Below are 15,659 nucleotides of genomic sequence, written 5' to 3'. Positions count from 1 at the left end.
CAGGTCGTTTGTGTATAAGTGTCATCTTGGAAACTTAGCTTCTGGACAACTCAACCATCCCAATGAGTTATTTGATCTCTGCCGGGAAAGCTTGAACGTGTAAAGAGTTAGATGATGACACTTTTAACTGACCCACTCGACATTTACACCGCCAATTTCAGAGTAAGTCCATGATTCAACAATGCAATGCAAACCATTCCATGAATCATAAAAACTGAAAATGCAGTTCTGCGACTCAAAGCAACAAAAATTGCTTCACCACAAAAACGAGAAGGAGTTCACCAAATTATTGACTAAGGCAGGTCAAGTAATATGCGTTCTTTTAGATATGTGTAAGAGCTTCAACAAAAAACGTAATTTGTTACAACAATTGGCTTAATTGTGCAATCACCACTGCCCAATAGTATAAACATAAACCCTTGATATTTTCTTTACGATCAAATCCAAGTGTAATTAAGATATAATCTATTGGAACTACATAAAACAGGGAGCTGCCATATTGCTTGCCCATCTCTTGAACAGCAGGAAACTACTTAGCTTAATGACTGCAAACGAGGTCATTTGAAACCCAAGCAACTGTGGAGGAGCTTAGCTTGCAGACAAAACATTCGCAGACATATAAGGTGATATGCACCCCTGGACCTGAAAATTCGGTCCATTCAATAAGAACAACAGATCAATATTAATGAATCTTGCTTTACAGAGATTTATTTAACAGAAAGAACACTCAATAGTATTGGATGAGATAGAAATATATATGTTAGGTGAGCAACATGCCAGTTATTCTGTTTCATTTACTGTAGCTTATACGCATCCCATATAACAGTGAGAAACAGATTGATTGACTATCCATGAAACAAGAACATTTCATCACCAACTGTTGTTCCTATAAGATCAGATTGTATTGGGAAAAAGGGCAAGAAATCCAAAATTGTCTTCCACACAAATGCATGTGAGAGACTATGAAAAGGCAGAGAATTGTTCTGAAACATCTATTACATAGGAGGGGTTCAGTTACCTGCAACAAACCAGTAGGAATTTGGATAAAACCTTGCAGAAGAAGATTGACCTTTTCCAGAGTGCCTCTTGGAACAGGTGTTATCACATATACCAAGCCTTTGAATGTGTCAATGCCTCTCACAATTCCTAGATAAAAAAGGCATCAACCAAAATGCATAAGAACCTTAGTTCAAACTGATTGGTTCTACCTATCTATATGTTTCCACATTGCACCAACAATAAAAATCTGGATTTCTCTGATAACATAAACACAAAAAACTAAAGAATGTACTTTACTGCCACCACTAAACCAAATTCTAGAAAAAAATCTTCTTAATTTTCCTGAAAAATCACAATTAAAACCCCAGTTCCCCCACATATTGGAGTCAGAAAATATAAAATTATGAGCAGAGCTATACAGAGAAGATGAAATATAACAAAAAAAGTGTGGCAAAGCAGATTAACCTACCAAGACCAACACACCAAGGTAAATCTTCCGTTCTTTCAGAGCTAACTGCCAAGCCAACAATGGTTGCGTTCAAACTATAGAAGATCTCAGAACCTGGGACCTAACATAAAAGAACTAAACTATTACAAACCTTAATTGAAAAGATAATGACAATTAACAACAAATCAAAAGCAGTGAGTTAGAAAAGTAATCACCACTAAGCACTCCCTCAAAATGTTCTAAAGAACCATACAGAAAACATAAATAGAATTAAAAAATTCAATCACAAATGTAAGACACCAAGATTTTAAAATTTCCAGAACCTGCAGGGAACTGACCTGGCAATGCAGATGTCTAATCTTAATGCTAGATATTGGAACTTCATAAGGAGGGTGAGAGGCCAAAACATGAGCCAGTTCTTTAATAGTAGTAATGTTCAGGTTACTTGAAAAGCACTGTCTGAAATAAGCCATTATTCGTACATCACGCAACAGGCGCGCATCCTTTTGTACTAGAACCCTGCAACACAATGGAGATTATATGTTACAGAGAAAGCCAGCACATCCATACAATTCCATCTCTTCTAGCAAGCATATGCTACTTACTGAAGGAAAAAAAATTATGCAAATGACCGACACTGGATAACTTGATTCAATCAATGATTTTGTTCGAAAGAAGAACTTTCCCAAGTTTAACTAAAAGCAATCGCCTCCTACAAATTCTTTATGAAACATAGAAAAGAAATTTGGCATTTGGTCTAAAACTAATATGAATATTGCAGTATATGATCAAGCAAGAAAAGAATGCAACAATGCACCGATGATTCTCAACAGGGGGAAATCAATTATAAAAAATGTACAGATAAGCTGCACCAAATTAAAGTTTCCAGGTAATGCTGAGGACATCAAGAACTTACGATCTATTGAAAGAGTCCTGACGAGCTGAATTGATCTCTATTAGATTTAGCATCCCATCATGATCCTCATCTAACCAGAATGCCCCACATGGTAGATTCTTACTCTCAGCAGATATGTTTATTTTAACAACATGGTTAGGGGCCATATACTTCAACATATCCACCAATATATCATAACCGACACCTAGCACACGAGCAATGAGGAAATCATATATTATTCATAACCAGACAACAATACTCATTAAAAGAAGATTCATAAGATAGCCCCTAGGGCCTTGCCTCAAACAGTACATGGCTAGGGTGGAACTTGGGTAAGTCTAGTTCGTATCTACAGGAGAAGGCCAAATAGGAAAGAAATAAAGTAACAAAAAACAAAATATATGATTGGAGAAATTGTTTGATTGCAATTAAAAGAGAGAAGCAGTTGACCAAGTAAAAGAGCATACCTTTCACCCAGCCAGGAGTATTCACAACAAGAGGCAATCCAACTTTAGCAGGGCTAGCACTCTTGCCAAACAAGCAGTATTCCTTCTGATAGTAATCATATAAAGCAAATATATAATTCAAGTATGTTGTAGGATTCCTCTTCGAAGAAACATCACCGAAGAAAAGACATCTGTGAAAAAGAGACAAATTATAAATTTACACTATTCCTCAATTATTCTCAAGCTTCTACACTACTATTCTGAGTCCTATAAGGCTTGAACCATCAACTACACCATTCATGAGCTAAATTGAAATCTTTATGGGACACCCTTATTTTTCATTGTTTATTAGTCTAAGCCTTGCTCCTAAAGACAGTCATATTTAGTCCATTAGTATTCGTATCCATGCAGTCTCAAATAATAAGTATTCTGCAATACATAATAGCAATATTACCACTTCCTCTAACAAGTTAAAAACCTAAACTAGGCAGATAAAAGTTCATACCTCTCCGGTGTCTTCAGATGTGGGATTGTCAAATCTATTTTTAACCAAACAAGGAAAAAGAAAAACTCAATTAGCAACAGAAGCAAAAAAGAACACCTCCTCTAACATGTTTAACAGTTTACAGTGTGAAACAAATTATTCACAAGAAGTGCAAAAAATAAACAATTGCCTGGAGTCACTTCATCTACTACAGTGAGAGATAGAAAACCAGGTGGACTAAACTCAGGTTGACCAACATCTGTATCCAAGTAACCAACTTTTTTATACCTGAAAATAGAAATAGAACCACAAAAAATTAATAGAACATCACTGTAAAAATAACAAAACAATTATAGAACTCACACAGCCAAAACGTAACAAAACTTCAAATTCAAAACAAACCCATCAAAAAAATGAAAACTTTTTCCAAATTCCACTTCCAAAGTAGAGAGAATTCATAAAATAAGGTGACCCAGTTCAGCTAACATAAAAATAAACACAAAGAAATCATCGGTTACTTCAAAAACTAATCAGATACGTGAACTTAATAAACGGTTGCAAAGTGGGAAAGGGAACTGAGCAGCTGACCTCTGGAGCAGAATGTTCAGGAGGTAGCGGGAAAAGGTGGATTTTCCGCAGTTTTTGGCGCCACATACTATGGCAATGGGAGGCGGCGAAGTGACTGAGTCGTATGCTATACAGTCTGCGGCCTCGGACCACTCTGGCGGTATGTAAATGTTCGGCGACGGGTTTTCGGGTTCTGAACGTGAAGCCATGCCTCTCTCTCCCTCTCTTCTAGCTTATTTCTCTCTCTACTGTGTTTTGCTCTGTAGCAGAGGAAGAGCGGCTTGTCGACTGAAACTTTATATGCGCTTGGAGGCAAAATTGCAATGGCACATGTTGATTTCATGAATTTGCCAACCAAAAAAGCATTGCTTGGTTTGACTGTTTGACCCACCGGGAAAGGAGACGGTTCGGGTTAATTTTCGGATTCGGGTTGGTTGACTGGGCGGGACGAAGCCCAAACAGAAACGGAAAAATTACAGCAAAACAACCCAGGCCTGAGCCACACCTTGGGCCTCCTAAGCCAACACCTTACAATTTCTGCTTAAAATAATCAATATATAATTTCTTTTTCTTTTTTGCCCAAATTACATTTTTGGTTCTTTTTGACTTATTTACCACTCTGATTCCCGTCATTTTATTTTGAAAATTTTAGGGGTGAGGATGAGATTGAGAGAGAGGATTAGAATAAATGATGGAAGAGATGAGTAACAAAAGTGAAAACAATTTTAAATAGATTTTAGTTTTTAGTTTTAGTTTAAACTTTTGTTACTCCTCCCTCACATCCTCTCACCTCTCATTCTCACTTTCATTCTCCCTCTTTTTTCTCTATACTCTAACACAAAAAAATAAATAATAAAATTGAAATAACTATCAAACGGGCCCTTAGTTTTATAGATTTGTTTAATTAGCAATCATGTCCTACTTTGTTAAGAAATATGGACAAAAATCTTACCATTCTAGTTGATTACAAAATGTTTAGGATAGACAAATGTGTATGCACATGTAGTGGTTGCATATTATCACCTCGAATTTTATTTATTAATTTGATGAAATTTATGATATGGAATACACACTGGGTATTCTAGTTTTGCTTATCACCTAATATTTCTTAATTAATTCAAAAGGTGAATATTACACCTTTTTTTTTTTTATCATGTGAGAGATTAATGGTAGTTATTATCATAATAGGGAAGTAAATTTGTATGCCAGATTAGTGAATTGATCCACAACCATTTTTATTACAATTATATGGGATGCACTGCTTGATTTTCATTTTTAACTAAATAAATATTAATATTTCCCTATCAAAATTAGAAAGGAAAAAAAAAGGAATATTATATATATATATAATATTTATATTTTCGCTTAGAGGCTCCCACAAAATTACTTTACTGGTGCGGTTAAAGTGTTTCAATCCATGAGGGGAATTTTCACATGGACAATCTGTTCAGTGGGCCCCAATCCGATGGCCCAGCCACATCTAAATCACGCGCCACGTGTCCCATCGACCAGACATCTCTTTCAATTTAAACAGCCTCTTTCACTCCACAGCGAAACCCTCCCCCGATTACTCGGATTGACCAAGAGTCAACCATACGCCCAGATCGGACGGCCAGCGAAATCCTCATCGCTGATCAAATTCAACCCCAACCCTTATTTCTCACTGGGGCGCCAAAAGCCCCGTTTTATCAACCAAAAAAAAAAATCACTTGAGACCAAAAAAAAAAAAAACAGATAAAGAAAGAAACAAACAAATCGAACAAGTGCGAGGAGCTTCGAGCTACTGCAAAACCATGGAGCTCCAGAACACAGTGAAGGAAGCCCTCAACGCACTCTACCATCACCCCGACGACGGCGTTCGTTTGCAGGCCGATCGCTGGCTTCAAGACTTCCAGCGGACGCTCGACGCCTGGCAGGTACTGTGCGCTTCACTCTGTTTTGGTAGATTTGAATGTGCTTTTCTCTTTTCCTGAGTTTTTGATCGATTGCTGAAGCTTTGGAGAGTTTGGTTCTCGATTTGGGTTTGGGTTTTTGTTTAGTTTACGTTGTGATTTCAGTGATTACTTTGGTATGTTTGCCCATCGTGATGCAATTGGATTCGTGAGTAGTTTGGAATCCCTAGTTCATTTCATTTGAATGAGATGAATTCAATTTTAGGGTTTATTTTCAATAATCTGATTTGAGCGGTATGCTAAGGTCAGGATAGTATTACTTAATTTCTTATGTATTTCATTTCTAATGTGCGAAAGGGGAGCCATTTGTTTCTTTGATACATTTCTCAGAAAATTTTGAAAATTAGAAGTTTTACCTTGAGGAATTGATAGATTTCTGGTTGTCATATGTCTTCTTTATCTAGAGTAGGATAGGCTATATTTGTACTGTGCATGCATATACTTATGCCATTATGTTATACTTGAACTAATTTGTCATGCAACTCCTAATATGTTCAATAAAACAGAGGTATAAAGTCAAGGTTGATCGGTTCTCCATTATTGTCTCCCATCTCTCTATCTCTTTCTATACATCTAAACTACAGATTAAATCTAAACTTATTTTGTAAAAATCTATAAAAGATCATGATTTTAAGATAAAATTAATTACAACAAGATTTATCCATCTCCAGAATGTGTTGAAAAGTGTCCCAAGACATGTAAAACAGTTAATTAAGACATCCCACTCATAAACTATGCCTGTGCTTAGTAGTCACATAAATAAAACATACGGACACATGCATACAAGGTGGTGCAGCGAGTGTAAAATCTATCAATTCATGTGGCTATATATGAATGATTCGATTGTATGCATGTGTCTGTATGTGCCTGTGATTAACTTTCAAGTTTTTCGTTTTTATGGGTGTTCTGAGTTTTTCCCTATTGAGTAAAATCTGTTGTTATACCTTTGTGGGTTTTCGGAACATTAATGTGCTTATTTTCTATTAGGTTGCTGATAACTTGCTTCATGATGCAACTAGCAATCTAGAAACTTTAATCTTTTGTTCTCAGACCCTTAGAAGCAAGGTAATTCTCTTCTCCTTATTGTTAGTTAGCAATGTTCATGCACTTACTTTATTGTGTTATATTCCCATAGTTGCTTAAGATCTAATGTCCAAACTATGTAAGCCTTGGTTAGGTTGTGGTGGTTTCTTGTGTTAGATTCTTAGTTCATTTTGCATCTCATCTAGGTACAACGAGATTTTGAAGAACTACCTTCTGAAGCTTTTCGTCCATTACGTGATTCTTTAAATGTGAGTGAGTATCCACTGTCCATTGTCAATTTGAGTGAGAATTGAGTATCCATCCTCAGTTTTCACCTTAGTGTCTTCTTAGAGTGTAATGGACCTTTTTCTTTATATGAAGAATGGTTGGTTGTTTTGTTACAAATATTGAAAGTTTTTTGTTCATGCGTATTTCGGGTGCAGAACTTGTTGAGAAAATTCCACAAAGGCCCCCCAAAAGTCAGAACTCAGGTATTATCTAGAAGTTTCTTTGACACTCTTTCATCACATTTTATGATCCCAAGAGGATATATGCTCAAGTATCTGGCTTTGTAGATTAGCATTGCTGTAGCTGCTTTGGCTGTACATGTTCCTGCTGAAGATTGGGGGGGTGGTGGTATTGTGAAGTGGCTTCAGGATGAGATGAATTTGCATCCGGAATACATACCAGGGTTTTTGGAGTTACTAACAGTTTTGCCTGAGGTATATAAATGATGCTTGTTAAATTTATATTTGCACACTGCAGTTGGCATCTGTATTTGACAAGGATGATTTAAATCTCGTCCATGTGAAATGATGAAAGTGCTTTGTAAAAAGTTAAGTCATTCTTCCTAGTGCTACTTGGTTAGATTGCAGACTCAAAAGGTTTTCATAGTGATTTTGACTCTTTTTTTTCATTGTTTCTGGATTCCTTACACCCACCCACCCACCCACACACACAAAGGAAGCATGAGGTGAAGTTAACAAATCTGACATATAAATAATGCATGTCCTTTCCAAAGCATACCGTTTCTTTCCTAATGCTTTCAAAGTTATTCAATATCATGCTCTTTGGTCTTTTCTTAATTTTAACTGAGGGTTATTCATGTAGTGAAGCACTGGAGTTATTTTATTAGCGGTCTTATATATGGCCCGAATAATGTATTTTTCTTTCAACTTTAGTTGCATCATTGTGGACGCATGCCTAATTTTTCACCGTGTTCGTAAGTTTTTCACTTCTTGGATTTAAAATCAGGAAGTATTCAACTACAAAATAGCAGCTCGCCCGGAAAGACGTCGCCAATTTGATAAAGAGCTTACTTCACAAATGGAGGTTGCTCTTAACATCTTGACAGCCTGTTTGAGTATTAACGAGCTTAAGGAGCAGGTGATTATTCTCATAACTGTATAGATTACTTTATGCTGATGAGATTTACCAAGTTTCGCTCTTGGATGTTATAGTGCTATTTTTTTAATCATTTTTAGCTGGTTGGTTTTTCAGGTTCTTGAGGCGTTTGCTTCTTGGCTTCGACTGAAGCATGGGTATGAACTTTTGTTGGTTTGATGATCCCTGGTTCTGTGCTTGCAATTAATTGGTGTTTTGTGCAAACTTAATTAGGGCTTTTTGAGAGGAAACAAAGATTCGTGGTACTTAATTGAACTTATGTGGGTTTCAGGATCCCTGGTTCTGTGCTTGCATCCCACCCATTGGTGCTCACAGCCCTTTCAAGCTTGAATTCTGAGCTACTTTCAGAGGCATCGGTAAATGGTAAAAACAAATTGGATAAGCTGATGTTCCTCAGGGAACTGTGTTGTAAATTATATGCATTTACTTCATCAACTTCTGTGTTGCCTTTGGGCTGATTTTCTTTTTTTTCCCCCCCTTTCGTTTTCCTTTGTATTGCAGTTATATCTGAATTGATACACTACACTGCCGCTGGAAGCTCTGGAGGTGTCACTGTGCAGATGCCCTTAATTCAAGTGCTTGTCCCTAAAGTAATGAATCTTAAGGCGCAACTTAGAGATTCGTCAAAGGTATTGCATGTTTAGAGTTGTACAAGTTTCCTTTTTTCCTTCCGGGGGTTGGCGTGCATAATTGCCTAGTTGATAAGTAATATTTGATTGTTTACGTTATCTCTTGTTTAAGTGGTGGTTTGGTCCATTTTGCATATCTATTGGGGATATTTTGCAAGTTTGGCACTGGTCATATATGTGGGTTCCTTGATCATGTTGGTGATTGTCTAGTTGTGGATTTTCTTTCACAACGTCCTCATATGAAGTCTATAGGCAATGCAAAATTTTCAATTGATTTTGTTAATGCCAAGGGCATTAGGTTTTTCTAATCTGGCATCCAATTATATCTTTTTTTAAAGGAGCCATAATTATCATGAGCTCATTCATATTTCTTAGGATGGACAACAACATTCTTAATCCAGGCACTAAAACTTTTTTTTCATGCCGGATCTGGGTTGACATGTGTTGTAGATTATAAGAGTTATTTTCCTGAGCTACTTTAAACATTAGTCACTTGTATTTTCAAGAATTTATTTATTCAATGATGTGGGAGGACCATATCACATAGGACACCCTTTTTGTGTATCATAGTAGAGATGGAAGGTGAGCTTTTCATAGAGTTTTTTCAACAACAAAAAAATCATCAATTGCCAAGCACACGACAAATTTCGGTTAAAAAGTGATTTTTACCTACAAGAAAAGCAAACAAACAACCAATATGTTTTCTTATTTTCAGGATGAGGAAGATGTGAAGGCCATTGCCCGCTTATTTTCTGACATGGGTGATTCATACGTTGAACTTATAGCAACTGGTATAAGCATTCAACAGCTACAATATTTTGAACTTATCTCTTGAACTGTTTCTGATCTATTTGTTTTTGGTTGGTATTCAGGTTCAGATGAATCAATGTTGATTGTACAGGCATTATTGGAAGTTGCTTCACACCCAGAGTACTATATCGCCTCCATGACATTCAATTTTTGGCACAGTCTTCAGGTGAACTTAACCAAAAGGTAAGTCATTCTAGAACTACAGACTACTTGATCGTGTGTAAACAAATATTGACTATAGTAACTCTACTCTTCCAGGGATTTGCATATTTCGTTTGTTAATGAATCTTCCATTGAAGCTGAGAGAAATAGAAGGCTACAAGTTTTTCGTCCAGCTTATGAGTCACTTGTTTCCCTAGTAAGTGTTTTTGCTTATGTTGTATTCTGAATGTAATATACCAGACTTGTTACCATTATTGTTCTCATGATAATTAATGAAGTGATTTTACCAAACCAATAGTTTAGCTTGTTAACCTGGTGATGTAAAGAGAACCACATATGTTTTCCTTTTTGTTGCTGTTTGTATCAATCTTCTATTTAGTGGTTTTCCCAAGAAATGATTCTTTCATACATGGATCTACCATGATACCTTTTGTCACATAAATTAAATGGCTATGAAAAGATTTGAGAACTAATTTCCTCATTTATCATAAAAACTAGATTTGTTTATGGGAAAATGGTTAATTGTCCTACAACTGAACTTCAACTTAATGGAAGAAGCAATGAAATACCACATTACATTCCATTTGGACATTCTTCTATTACACTAAACTTTCAGAGACTGAAATTTTGACAGGTTAGCTTTCGAATTCAATATCCCCAAGATTATCAAGACCTTTCATACGAGGACCTTAAGGAATTCAAGCAGACTAGATATGGTAATTCTTAGTTGTTTTGTTTGGTGTATGTCGTTATTGTCTTATAGTTTCCTCAGAAATTGTGCAAGTTTCTAAACTTGCACTTGGAAATTAATTTGCATCTCATCAGTTCAGTTTGGATCCATGTGCGAATTTCTTGTACCCTAAAGATATGTTCGTATTAGACCTTTTCCAAACCACTGGTGTTGGAGGTCACAGTGCCATTAGAAAATTAGTTGCTTTTCTGTTTTTGTTGAAACTTAGTTGCTTTTTTGTTTTTGTTCTAACTTTGTTATGTGAAGGTCAGTGTATTTGCCTCTTCTTTATAGTCTTTTTTATGAGACCTGGAATGTAGCATGGCTTCATTTCTAACTGAATCTGTTTGTTTCCAGCTGTTGCCGATGTCTTAATTGACGCAGCATCAGTTTTAGGGGGCGATGCAACCCTGAGAATTCTTTACATGAAGCTTGATGAGGTGTGTATTGATTTTTCTGACTATAACCCCAATTCGATGAAATTTTGGTCAGACACCTCTGAAAATTGAAGCATATGATGAAATTTTGACTATATATATATATTGTGAAGTTCATTAAATATTCTTTTGATATCTTTAATAAATATATGGGTCCGTCGAGATCTTATTAACCTGTAAAGAATTGATGTTTGGGGAAAAATTAAAATATTCAAGGATTGTTTATTCTTCTCTTTGAAGGAGTGATCCTGCTTTAGCAGTTTCAAAGAAGATATATTACGTGATTTTGAGGATGGTTCTTCTATAATACTTTCCAGTTTTTGTTATGTAAGATTCCTTTTGTCATCTTTCTACTACAGTTTGAACATGATATTTTCATATTATTAAGGCTGCAGCTTGCTGTCAAAATGAAAAAAGTGAATGGCGCCCAGCCGAAGCTGCTTTATTCGGCATCCGAGCTATATCAAGTTATGTTTCAGCAGTTGAAGCTGAAGTAATGCCCAAGGTATGATGTTGTCCAAAAATTTTCTACATCAATTTGAATTTTACTATTGCCCTTTATAGTAGTTGAGAATGAAGTAATTCACAAGGTATGATCTCATAATACTCACTCTTTTTTGGGTTTATTATTATTATTATTATTATTATTATTATTATTATTATTATTATTATTATATTTATATATTTTTTTTATGTGAACAGGTTATGGATAGGCTTCTAAAACTACCTCAACATCCTCAACTACTTCAGACAGGTAATGTATTTTTAATAGTTATAGTTCATCTGTCATGGATGGTTCAGTTATGGATGGTTCAGTTATGACCCTCTCCCCCTGTGTTGTAAGAGGGCAGCATCAAATAGAAGTTATACTTTTTCTATATTATTTCACCACTCTGATGTCTAATATACTAATGCATGTCACCTGCATATGGAGAGTGTTCAGTGTGCTTGACAATTGGAGCTTATTCAAAATGGCTTGATGCTGCACCTGGCGGACCGTCCATACTGCCTTCTGTTCTAGATATCCTCATGAGTGGCATGGGTGTTTCAGAAGACTCTGCAGCAGCTGCAGCTGTAGCATTTAGGCAGATTTGTGACGGTACAAAATCTCATTAGTTTAAGAAGAAAAAATTCATGGTAGTTTGTCTTTCTAACCTGGTCGGCCTCGGTTAATAAGCTCTGTGAATGCCTCATATTTGAATGCAGATTGCCGGTTAAAGCTCTGTGGATGTTTGGATGGACTCTTCCATATATACCATAGGGCAGTGAATGGTGAAGGTAGTTTTAAGGTCTCTGCTGAGGACTCATTGCATCTAGTTGAAGCCTTAAGGTGAACTATCTTCTGCATGTTCTGACGTTGTGTGATCAATTTTGTTTTGCACCATGCTGTTGATGATCTGAACATCTACTGAACTCTCTTCTGCAGCAAGGTCATTACTGAACTTCCACCTGACCATGCTAAAAGGGCTTTGGAGGCCTTGTGCTTGCCCGTCGTTACTCCTTTACAGGTGTGTTTCATTTCCAGAAGAAAGTGCACATATAAATTCTTCTATGGGTGATAATACTGAATTAATGCTGTCAACAACCAGGAAGTTGTCAGCCAAGGCCCAGACACGTTAAATAGCAAGCCTGCTCGTGATTTAACAGTTCACATTGATCGATTTGGGTATATCTTTAGGTATGATCAACATCTTGTTGTTATGCCCCTTATTTCTTTTTATTTTGTTCGGATGTGCTAACATGCTAGTAAATATCAATTCCAGATACGTAAATCATGCAGAAGCTGTGGCAGATGCAATCCAAAGACTTTGGCCAATATTTAAAGCCATATTTGATCTGTAAGTGTTCCTACATTACTTGCTGAACATATTGCAGTGTAACAAATTTCCATACTCATATATCTTAATCTCCTTTCCTTATTCTAATCCATTTTTTGAATGTTTCTGGTGAAGTCGTGCTTGGGACGTGCGGACAATGGAGTCTCTGTGCCGAGCATGCAAATATGCTGTGAGTTCACTGATCCCCCTTCTAAAATGTTAAATCTGAATTTGTTAAAGCTACTATAGAGGTTTTTTGCTAAATTTATACATTGAATCCAGTGTGTTTAGTTATGTGATTCAACTGTGATACCTGTCTTTTTTCCCGCAGCATCTTGTTTGGTCTTCAAAATTTTTCCCATTGCCTTATATGATAAGAGGAAGAATTTGTATTAATAGTGTTCTGTTTTCCTGTCATTGGTGGTTCGGTGTGAGCCATATGAATGTTTTGCCCTGGCAATGCTGTTTTATTCAAAACTTTCTGATCTTATCATTGCCCGTCTGGAAATGATGAAGTTAAAAGAATCTGTCACTGGGTGGTAATGAGGACTTTCATTTTCCTTAGGTGAGGACTTCTGGAAGGTGCATGGGATTTACAATTGGAGCTATGCTAGAAGAGATTCAAGGTTTATATCAACAGCATCACCAACCATGCTTCCTCTATCTCTCTAGTGAAGTTATAAAAGTAAGCTATCCTGGAAGGAAAAAAATTCAATGTTCTTTTAGTTATTTTTTGTTTTATTGTTTGCTATAAACTTAAATTGGTGCATTTGTTGCTTCTTATGCTGCAGATATTTGGTTCTGATCCATCTTGTGCAAATTATTTGAAAAGTCTGATTGAAGCACTCTTTATGCACACAACACATCTTCTCACGAGCATTCAGGTAAGGTTTCATTTAGCTGTAATTGAAATTTGTTTCAAATGTTACTGTTTTTGTAGTTAACTTATCAATTATTTCAGGAATTTACTGCCAGACCTGATATAGCAGATGATTGTTTTTTGTTGGCATCAAGATGCATTCGGTATTGCCCTCAGTTGTTTATTCCATCTGCCGTATTTCCATCATTAGTGGATTGCTCAATGATTGGAATTACAGTGCAGCACAGGTATTGTAACTCTCTCTCTCTCTCTCTGGGGTCAAAGGTCGAATGTTTTATTATCTTTGGCTTGTAACAGAATGTCAGTGATAGATGATAGCCTCATTTACATGATAGCATGGCCTCTTATTTCAAAACATTCCATGCTTTCCAGTTAACATCTAAAGGTTCCCTAGCAAATAAAGAAGAACGGATTCATTTACATAACATTGAATGAATATAAGTTTGGAAATTCAAAGAGTTTTCCAAAATTTGTGAGAGATGTTTTACAAGTGGGTCCATAATTTTACAGAAATGTCAACCCTGCATGGACACAGAAAAAGATGCATGTATCAAATCAACTGGGGTTTTATATATGGTGCTATTGTGTCTTTAAAATCATAGGCGCTTCTTTCTGTGTTTGATGTCAAATATCTTGGTTGAGGCCTTTTATGAGCAATGGCTATTTAACTTTGTATTTTTCTTCTTTGCAGAGAGGCATCAAATTCAATATTGACCTTCTTATCTGATATCTTTGATCTTGCAAACTCTACTGAGGTAGAACAATACTTACCCATCAGGAATGCTGTAATTATTCCTCGAGGACCCAGCATTACAAGAATTTTGATTGCTTCATTAACAGGAGCACTTCCAAGCTCTCGACTAGAATTGGTATAATTTTGCTTGTATTCTCAACCTGCACACTAACACTCTCACTGTTAACCTAATGAGCGATGATGGTATGTGTCTGGAATTTCACTTAGCTCCGATTGCGCAGGTACGCTACACACTACTTTCACTATGTCGAGCTTATGGGCCACCGTCAGTGGAGTGGGCCAAGGAGAGTGTTTCATTAATTCCTTTGACAGCTGTGACAGAGTTTGAGCGCTCAAGATTCTTAAAAGCATTGTCAGATGCTGCGTCCGGGGTTAATGTTAATGCTGTCTCTGCTCTAGTTGAGGAGTTATCAGAAGTTTGCCGGCGTAACCGAACAGTTATGGAGATTGTTCAAGGATCGTTGAGGCCACTTGAGTTGAACATAGCACCTGTATCATAAAGGATGAGAGATGAATCTGCCATAGAGTGGCCATTTTGCTTAGGGGGCCTAGCCTCGCCTGTCGGTAAAATGAGTTGTTTACGCGTGTAATTTATCTCATATTTTTTGTCAGTATTTGACTTTGATTCTCCAATTTTTAAGGAGATTCAATGCCCTTCTTCTCCACATGGGTGGGAGAGGATATCCCAGAGATGTCGTTTTCTGTATTTGAGTGGTTTCGTTGGCATTGTCATTTTTTGGGGGTAGGATGACATGGTATAGAGTTGTAGATTAATGAAGGGAAAGAAAAGTTGTAGGCATTATTATTATTCTTTAGTCGTAGTTTTCCAAATTCATCCTTTCATGTTGTCGGATATATTGGACTGGAAGCTGTGGGTAGTGGTGGGCATAGTGGCTGCTGTACAAACTATATTGAATTGAAAGCTTTCTTAATTTGATTCATGTATTGTGATCCAGACAGATGCATTGTTCAAGTCACACATCATTTGTCAATTGGTTTGCGATTCTGAGAAAAGATGAAGAAGGTTTAAGCACATGATTATATATTTTGAATCTGATAAGCAGCCGTGGCCTAGCTGGGACCCTTGTCAGCGGTGGCATGAGGTGTTGTAAAGGATTTAAGCTCTCACTCACACACCACAACACAAATGCTATTCCCTTTCTCCTTTTTTTCCAAGAAGAAGAATGCAAAGCCCACGCATGCTGCAACTCATGATCAAAGT

General features: G+C 36.6%; 2 protein-coding genes across 4 annotated transcripts; one reads left to right on the top strand and one right to left on the bottom strand.

The window, feature by feature from the left end:
- Positions 1-301: 301 nt before the first annotated feature.
- Positions 302-4,261, bottom strand: LOC117627967 (polynucleotide 5'-hydroxyl-kinase NOL9). The gene is made up of 9 exons (XM_034360293.1): positions 3,861-4,261; positions 3,463-3,560; positions 3,294-3,327; positions 2,810-2,979; positions 2,364-2,547; positions 1,786-1,966; positions 1,469-1,568; positions 1,019-1,146; positions 302-642 (listed from the first exon to the last, which is right to left on the bottom strand). The coding sequence occupies exons 1-9, from the start codon at positions 4,046-4,048 to the stop codon at positions 589-591; spliced, it is 1,137 nt and encodes a 378-aa protein (XP_034216184.1). The 5' UTR covers positions 4,049-4,261; the 3' UTR covers positions 302-588.
- Positions 4,262-5,538: 1,277 nt separating this feature from the next.
- Positions 5,539-15,392, top strand: LOC117627964 (transportin MOS14). 3 transcript variants are annotated; one of them, XM_034360287.1, is made up of 27 exons: positions 5,539-5,755; positions 6,779-6,856; positions 7,021-7,083; positions 7,258-7,305; positions 7,390-7,536; positions 8,069-8,200; positions 8,315-8,355; positions 8,490-8,581; positions 8,720-8,847; positions 9,563-9,638; positions 9,720-9,840; positions 9,916-10,015; positions 10,454-10,535; positions 10,907-10,989; positions 11,375-11,491; positions 11,689-11,740; positions 11,930-12,085; positions 12,193-12,316; positions 12,413-12,494; positions 12,576-12,664; positions 12,750-12,824; positions 12,939-12,993; positions 13,369-13,488; positions 13,595-13,687; positions 13,765-13,910; positions 14,375-14,552; positions 14,659-15,392. In XM_034360287.1, the coding sequence occupies exons 1-27, from the start codon at positions 5,633-5,635 to the stop codon at positions 14,935-14,937; spliced, it is 2,880 nt and encodes a 959-aa protein (XP_034216178.1). In that variant the 5' UTR covers positions 5,539-5,632; the 3' UTR covers positions 14,938-15,392. The 3 variants fall into 3 exon arrangements, with proteins under 3 accessions (XP_034216178.1, XP_034216179.1, XP_034216180.1); XM_034360288.1 differs by lacking the exon at positions 7,021-7,083 and having other exon boundaries at positions 5,573-5,755; XM_034360289.1 differs by lacking the exons at positions 5,539-5,755; positions 6,779-6,856 and having other exon boundaries at positions 7,069-7,087.
- The last annotated feature ends 267 nt before the right edge of the window (positions 15,393-15,659 follow it).

This window comes from Prunus dulcis, chromosome 5 (assembly GCF_902201215.1).
Source record: "Prunus dulcis chromosome 5, ALMONDv2, whole genome shotgun sequence".
Lineage (NCBI taxonomy): Eukaryota > Viridiplantae > Streptophyta > Magnoliopsida > Rosales > Rosaceae > Prunus > Prunus dulcis.
This window is presented reverse-complemented; position numbering and strand designations above follow the sequence as displayed.

What these genes read in the sequence shown, in the direction of transcription:
- LOC117627967 (XM_034360293.1), bottom strand. Translation starts at nt 4,048, where the DNA reads ATGGCTTCACGTTCAGAACCCGAAAACCCGTCGCCGAACATTTACATA. An exon ending in ACCTTGGTGTGTTGGTCTTG is followed by an intron (nt 1,147 to 1,468) that starts GTAGGTTAATCT and finishes TTTTTTATCTAG; the next exon opens with GAATTGTGAGAGGCATTGAC. An exon ending in TTCCTACTGGTTTGTTGCAG is followed by an intron (nt 643 to 1,018) that starts GTAACTGAACCC and finishes CCGAATTTTCAG; the next exon opens with GTCCAGGGGTGCATATCACC.
- LOC117627964 (XM_034360287.1), top strand. Translation starts at nt 5,633, where the DNA reads ATGGAGCTCCAGAACACAGTGAAGGAAGCCCTCAACGCACTCTACCAT. An exon ending in CATTACGTGATTCTTTAAAT is followed by an intron (nt 7,084 to 7,257) that starts GTGAGTGAGTAT and finishes TTTCGGGTGCAG; the next exon opens with AACTTGTTGAGAAAATTCCA. An exon ending in TTTAAAGCCATATTTGATCT is followed by an intron (nt 12,825 to 12,938) that starts GTAAGTGTTCCT and finishes TTTCTGGTGAAG; the next exon opens with TCGTGCTTGGGACGTGCGGA.